Raw genomic sequence first — 7,614 nt, 5'->3', positions numbered from 1 at the left:
TTCATTTGAACAAACTTGAATCCCCTTTACTCAAGGATACTTTGTAGCAAGTTTGGTTGAAATCGGCCCACTGGTTCTTGAGAAGAAGATGAAAATGTGAAAAGTTTACGACAACAACGACAACAACAACGACGACAACGACAGACGACGGACAAATTTTGATCACAAAAGCTCACTTGAGCCTTCGGCTCAGGTGAGCTAAAAACGTAGGTCCTGTGTCACGGTAGGCTTTGGCATGATAAAGAATCCTCACTGCTCAAATGGCCATGAGTGTCCAGTATAGGTCTAAATTTGAAGCCCTTCGCCGGGATACGGTGACGTCTGTGTATGAGTGAAAAATTCTCGATTGGGACATTTAACAATATACTATCAATCATTCCAGACAAGTCGCCCGCCTGGCGCAGTGGTTAGAGTCGCGAAGTAAGGAGTCAAGGAGTCGATCCTTACGTCGCGGATTTGAATCTCGCCTGTTGGACGTGGAGACCGGTCCTTCGGATGAGACCGTATAAACCGAGATACTCCAAATATTTTCCTCCTGTTTCCAAAACAATATAGAGAAGATAAAAACATCACCAACATGTTTGAAAACAAGTTTAATTATCTTTATATGAGTACTTCGTGATACATTAACAAAGGTTAACTCTGTAAATAAAAGTATCGATCCCTTGTATTAGATTTGATTTTGGCACACGAATGGACACTTTAAAGTAGTAGTTATACAAACAATCTAGATGGAATTATTTTACAATACCCTTTATTAGGATACCGTATACATATATCATTATGTAACAATAGAAATTAGAACATATTGGTGTACTATAGACATTCAAATGCTTTTCTTCACAACACACTTCTTTTGTAAAGTGCACTGGAAAATGAGCTAGGAAGCGTAAACATTACACGTATTCAGGCTACATATACAGGTCCACTTGCTTCAGTTTTAAAATACTCCTTTGATTACGTTTATCACAAGCAAATTCGCATACAAATTGTTAAGAAGAAGGTACCGAAGAATGAGGTTTCTAAATTTTGTCCCTAAAGCGCTCTCATTTTTATGTATTTTCTCTTCTACATATTCCTACAATGTAACCGATGAGGATAACCTCATAAAAGATCTGTTTTCGAACTACAATAAAGAACTTCGAGCAGGAAGTGACAGAACTTACCCAGTAAACGTTTCAATTGCCTTCTACCTTTATGCAATTAAGGAATTCGTGGAGTCTAGCAGTAAATTCACGGTTAATGGCGTGTTTTGGACCGTTTGGCGCGACGATAGATTAAGCTGGGATCCTACCAAGTATAATAACATTACTAGAATAATTGTATCTCAAGATAAAATATGGACACCAATGTTGGTAAATATCAACCCGTTCAAAGAAGTGGCTGGACTCAGAAATTACCTTGTAAATATTATTGTGGAAAGTGATGGATCATGCAAATGGACACCTATGCAATCTTTTGACGTCATTTGTGACGCTGATGTTACAAACTATCCATTTGATAAGCAGTACTGTATGCTTAAGTTCCATGCATATAGTCTTGAAGAAGAATGCATGAATGTTACTTTTCGAAGATCAAGAGTTCTTTTATCAAATAACGAAAGTTCAAAAGTTATTTTATCAAATTACGAAGAAAGTGGGTTATGGAAAATTAAAGACACAGAATGCTACTCACAATCCTCTAATCGTTTTTCAGAGGTTATCATAGGCCTTCACTTAAAAAGGAGGTCTGTTTACTACATAGTAGGACTTATTCTTCCCATGACATTTGTTTCTATCCTACAGTCATTCGTTTTCCTACTTCCGAATGATTCAGGCGAGAGGGTAGGCTTTTCTGTAACGGTACTTTTAGCTAGTGTTGTATTCCTGACAATCATTCAAGGAAAACTTCCCGAGTCCTCTGAGCCAAATATTTCCTTACTTGGCCTCCTACTTCTAGGCTTCATCAGTGAAGGAACGCTCGTTACTTTATGCGTGATTCTCAGTTCTAACATCCATCTGTCTGAGGAATCCAAACCTGTGCCAAACTGGGTAAAGGTGGTGTTTTGTTTTAAACCTACGAAAGAAAGAGACACGAATATTTTGAAGGTTGCTGCTGGAGAGAGTTCAAGGAAGAAAGCGTCAGAACTCTGCTCCTGGATTCATATAGCAAGAAAGTTTGACAAACTTTGCTTTATCATTTCCTTGCTTTTGTATGCCACTCAAATATTTATCTATTTTGCAATAGTTTTGTGAAGAATTTAGTTTTCCTTAGTTTATGTGTTGTACGTTTATGCAATGGATATTACTAGTAAAATACTTTTTTTAAATATCAGAATTTATGAATATGTATAGCAATACATATTTTCATTAATTTTTACAATAACTTAAATTAATTTTTGAGTCATTCATTTGTGTTTGAGAAGTGAAAAAGAGGATATTTTAACGTGTGAAAAAATTACCATCTGACATTTGTCTGTTGCCGAGGACTGGAAATTCGGAATTTCTTGGAATTTCAATGTTTATATTTCATTCACTTTTCACTTCGATTTGGACAGAAGAATCGCCTTTCCAACATATCTCCCAGGTGAGCACAAAAATAAACCAAATTGTTGCATCTGTCACACGGTCCCCAATATAAACACTACGGAAACACATCTTGATCTGTCAGGTTGCTATCTTTGACAAATGCAACAGAGCCTAAACTCAGTTTTACTGTTTGGGCTATTCTTTATGTCTGAGAGCCCTGCCTCTTGAGTCTCATCAAGAAAACAATATTCTTATTTATTGTTTAGCTTTCTTCACACTAGTCGGGGACATTTTTCCCCTTTCTGAATTTTGGTCTGACTTCAATATAACTTGGCACACAAGTAGACTGCACTAAGGTACATAATTCTGTATATCGGTTTTTGATTTTGTTGAACGGTGTTGACGTGGTTACTAAAAATTAAATATTTAATAAAAATTTCTTTGAAATTCTTTCGAAATGCTACTCCTCCTACAGTTTTGGTCTGATTTCAATATATAACTTGGCATTCATGTAGACTACACTAAGATACATAATTCTATGTAACAGTTTTTGATTTCGATGAAAGATGTTTCTGTTGTTACTAAAAATAGATATTGATGTGAAATTCTTTCAAAATGCTACATCTCCTACAGTTTTGGTCTGATTTCATTATAACTTGGCACACAAGTAGAGACACTATGATACACAATTCTGCATAGCGGTTTTTGACTTCGATGAACATTATTGCCTTGGTTACTAAAAATAGAAATTTCTGTTAAATACTCTCAAAATGCTACTCCAAGTACAGTTTTAGTCTGATTATAATATAATGTGGCATGCAAGTAGACTACACTAAGAACATAAAGAGACTTAATCAAGGATCAATATTCTATTTATTGCTGTTGTAAAGTTCCAATTCCCAACTCCTTAAGTACTTTAATTTCTCTTCCTTTGTTTTAGGTACAAACCAGTTAGTCCATGAGCCAGACCATGAATTTTTCGGTATCGGTACCATCTTGGGTGAATAATTTTCATAGTTAATTTTTGAAGGACATACATCTCTACCTTCAGAAAATGTATGATAGCATTCAATTGATTGTGGCTTTAATGGTGTATCAACCGTTTATATACACCAACTCAACTTGTTCATTCTCTCAGCCGTGTCTTTGAAAGAAGAAGGTTGATTTTTCAATACGCAATTTCTATCTTATTTTGAATGATATTTTCTTGAAAATTCTTTTGAATGCAGACATGCTATTACCCTGTTTAATCATTATTCAATATTGGCTTTGTAATGAGCTGCCTATATTATATAGGAATATAATTCTACCCTGGATCATAAAAGTGGAATATGCAATTTTGAAATTTTAATCAGCAGAAAGAAATTACTACTTTGACAATTTTCACATGAAAAACATATTGCATGGTCATTTTATTTAAAGACTTTTTATCACGTATTAAGATTCCAAAACATTATTTCAGTAACAAATATATATAGCTTGATTTAATAGTAAATCTTTATCCATATCCTAAAAATGATAACTGAGGGAAAATTCCCTTGATTTACCCTGTGCGTATATTCTTTACTTAACATAGATATTGTGAATATGTCATATCTCATGTATAGCCTTTACGTAAAATGTTTTATTTATTTAATTTCAAGCTAAATCGTGGTGATTGTGGACACTTGTATGTTCATCTAAGTTAAACGTAAAATTTGTTATACATTTTTGACATAAAAATTAAGCAATATATGTGCACAATCATTTGTTTCAATACCCCAGTATATATATGTGATTTGTGGGCAGTGTTTCACGACCTGCAACGGCCTGACGCCCCTTCCCTCCACTTGTCCGGGTAGAAGGAACCCGTACCCTCTTAAGGTGGATCCCTCTAGGAGTGTACTTTCTACACAAAGCGCTGACGGGTCTCAAACCCTTTTGATTGATGGCTTGCTTACGTATAACGTATGTAAAGACTGTGCATCAGCGGACTCTGCGGTAGAAACTGTAATGGTTCAAGGGAGAAAAAGGCAGACACAACAAGCAGCGTGGAATGCTTGGGGCAAGGCAAGGCACATATAGCACGTCTTGGTCATCCACTGTATCTGTCTCCATCGTCTCCATCTCCAGACGTCTTGACATCTGTCTTATCACTGGATCTAGATGGTTGCGAGTGAGAGAGGGAGGTCGGCAACACGAAACACTTCTTCATTTTAATCAAACTCATTGCGCAAGTCATTGATCATCGTCCATCCCTTTCTATCATCCACTCCAAAGCACTGTGGCGAGAGGCGAGCAACAAACATGACAGGTGCGGGTTCACTGGAAGTCGCTTGTTATAGGTAGTACAGACATAACAAAGAGACGCACAACACTGATCACAAGCGAACTCGCAAGATATAACATTGACATCGCGGCTCTCAGTGAAACAAGGATGGATGGAGAAGGTGAACTGTGTGAAAGAGCCGTTGGCTATGCCTACTTTGGGAGTGGACGAGGAGCCAAGGAGAGAAAAGAAGCTGGCGTAGGCTTTGCTATCAAGACGACACCTGCTGGCAAGCTAGTCGTCATATGCAAAGGAGTGAACGACCGCCTGATGACGATGAGACCCCCCCTCACTCGAGGAAAGTTCGCCACTATGTTCCTACCCTGACTAACCCGGAGGAGGCTAAAACAAGTTCTATGAGAACCTCCGCAATGTCCTCAACGCCGTCCCCAACGCCGACAAGCTCATAATTCTAGGTGTCTTTAATGCAAAAACTGGACGTGACACCACCTCCAGGGGAAGGCGTGATTGGGAAACATGGAGTGGGCAACTGCAACAGTAACGGACTGTTGCTTCTCCAGGCCTGAACTGAACATGACCTTCTCATCACTAACACCGTTTTCTGCCTTCCCATCCGTAACAAGACGTCATGGATGCACCCTCGCTCAAAGCACTGGCATCTCATTGACTACGTCATTTTCAGGAAGATCTAGATAGAGAGACAGAAATTTCGTTTGTTTACCAAGGTTATGTGCGGCACGGAGTGCTGGACAGATCATCGTCTCATAGTCTCTAAACTTCAACTCGCAACTTCAGGATCAAACTCAGGATACGTCTTCAGGGTACTAAGGCTTTAAAACGTCTCAACGCTGGCAAGCTCAAGTTGCCTTCCACCTTTCAGTACTTTGCTGACACCCTGGAAGAACATCTGAACTCCACCGTATGGAAAGCCATAGGGGACCCCCAGGGTCAGGGTCTATATATTCTATAGTTTTAACCCTGGCCACCCATGATTTCTACCCTGACCGTCCACCCTGGCCTTCCCATGCTTGCATCCTGGACCTCCCAGGGTCAGGGTCTATGTAATCAATAGTTTTAACCCTGGCCACCCATGATGCACACCCTGGCCGTCCATCCTGGCATTCCCATGCTTGCATCCTGGACCTCCCAGGGTCAGAGTCTATGTAATCTATAGTTTTAACCCTGGCCACCCATGATGTACACCCTGGCATTCCACCCTGGCCTTCCCATGCTTGCATCCTGGACCTCCCAGGGTCAGGGTCTATATGATTTATAGCTTTAACCATGGCCACCCATGATGTACACCCTGGGCCTGGCCGTCCACCCTGGCCTTCCCATGCTTGCATCCTGGAACTCCCAGGGTTAGGGTCTTTTAACCCTGACCGTCCACCCTAGCCATCCCATGTTTACATATTTAACCCTGGCCGTCCACCCTAGCCTGGCCAATCCATGTTTCCAGCATGCCAATCCCATGCTAGCCTGGCTTGCGTACCCTTGCCGTTTACATCCTGGCATGCCCAGGCTAACCCTGGCCATGGCCAAGAGACCGGGTGACCTCGATCATTCCCAAGCTTCTACGAGACAACCGGCCAAGATTCCAAGAGAAAGAGATTTGGTCGGCCAAGATTCCAAGAGATAGAGATTTTCTAAGGACGCGGTTGTGGAGGCAGCGTGGTCGTATGAATATTAGGAGGCATCGTTGTCATTATACATTTTATGTACGTATATATCAATAGTATTCTTTGGTATTTAACATACACATAACAATAATTCTTTTTATTTGATGTAAATTATACATGAATACAGTTTTTGCAGTTATTTTACTTTCTCCTTAAACTGATCTGAGCCAGTCTCTCCTGATCGAGGAAATTCGAATGAAATTTTCATTTTGTATTGAACCTCAATTAACTTTCCATAACTCTGTTGATCTTGTTTTCCCTTCAAATTATTTTTCATATCAATAGATTTATAAAATATGATAGAGGCTATATAAGTTTATTTTTGGGGTGGAAGGGGGATCTCTTGAGATGCCAGATATTTTGAAATTCATAATTATGCCCTCCTTCGAAGGAGATAGGGCATATTGCTTTACTAGTCGGTCGGTCTGTTGGTCCATTTAGTTACCATTCATTTTCTTCACAACCGTTGCACACATTGATATGAAATTTGGTATACAGATTTATCAGCTGAATATGTAGGTCAAGTCCCCCCTCCAACAACTTTAATTTATATCAAGAGATGTTTGTAAAATACTTATGCCCCCCCCCCCCCCCCCCAATTGGAATTTTTCTAAGTCCAAAGGGCATAACTCTGACAAAAATGGTGCGATCGTACTCCAAACCAGAACATTCAACCTATGAAAGAATTTATCGGAAAACAGCACATTGTATATGGGACTTTATTGCTAATTTATTCTCTTAACTACCTCAACTAAGCTGCTGCATAATATTTAATTTTATCATTTTTTTTCTTTACTTTTTTCTCTTTAGTACAAGGTAACAGTGACTAGCTTGTACTGAACCATGAACAAAACTGCAGATCCATACAAGTTTAAGATTTGTTGTACATGTAGATCAATACTAGGTAGGTTTTCTTTTAAGTCAGTTGTAAAAGAAGAATTTCACATTCCTAAGAGTTATCTCCAGTTGTCGGCATGACTCATTTTCCCCACATGTTAATAATTTTAATCTTCAAACATTATCAGACAATTTCGATCTGCCAACTGTATTGCCAGAGTATGGGGCAATATGAAATTATTGTATTATTTGCAGATAATTTAAATGACTTATTCATGTATTTAAAAAATATTAACTGTTTATAGTATTTCAGATTATCGAC

General features: G+C 38.8%; 1 protein-coding gene across 1 annotated transcript; it reads left to right on the top strand.

Moving 5' to 3' along the window:
* The first annotated feature begins 1,013 nt into the window (after nucleotides 1-1,013).
* LOC134233065 (acetylcholine receptor subunit alpha-1-B-like) lies at nucleotides 1,014-2,234 on the top strand. Its single transcript, XM_062715060.1, has one exon. The coding sequence runs from the start codon at nucleotides 1,014-1,016 to the stop codon at nucleotides 2,232-2,234; it is 1,221 nt and encodes a 406-aa protein (XP_062571044.1).
* Nucleotides 2,235-7,614: the final 5,380 nt, after the last annotated feature.

The sequence above is a fragment of the Saccostrea cucullata genome, unplaced genomic scaffold, assembly GCF_032062105.1.
Source record: "Saccostrea cucullata isolate Sc308-1 unplaced genomic scaffold, CSIRO_AGI_Scuc_v1 ctg50, whole genome shotgun sequence".
In the NCBI taxonomy this organism is placed as follows: Eukaryota; Metazoa; Mollusca; class Bivalvia; order Ostreida; family Ostreidae; genus Saccostrea; species Saccostrea cuccullata.
The sequence above is the reverse complement of the archived record's forward strand: the minus strand, read 5'-3'. Positions and strand labels throughout refer to the sequence as shown.

What these genes read in the sequence shown, in the direction of transcription:
- LOC134233065 (XM_062715060.1), top strand. Translation starts at nt 1,014, where the DNA reads ATGAGGTTTCTAAATTTTGTCCCTAAAGCGCTCTCATTTTTATGTATT.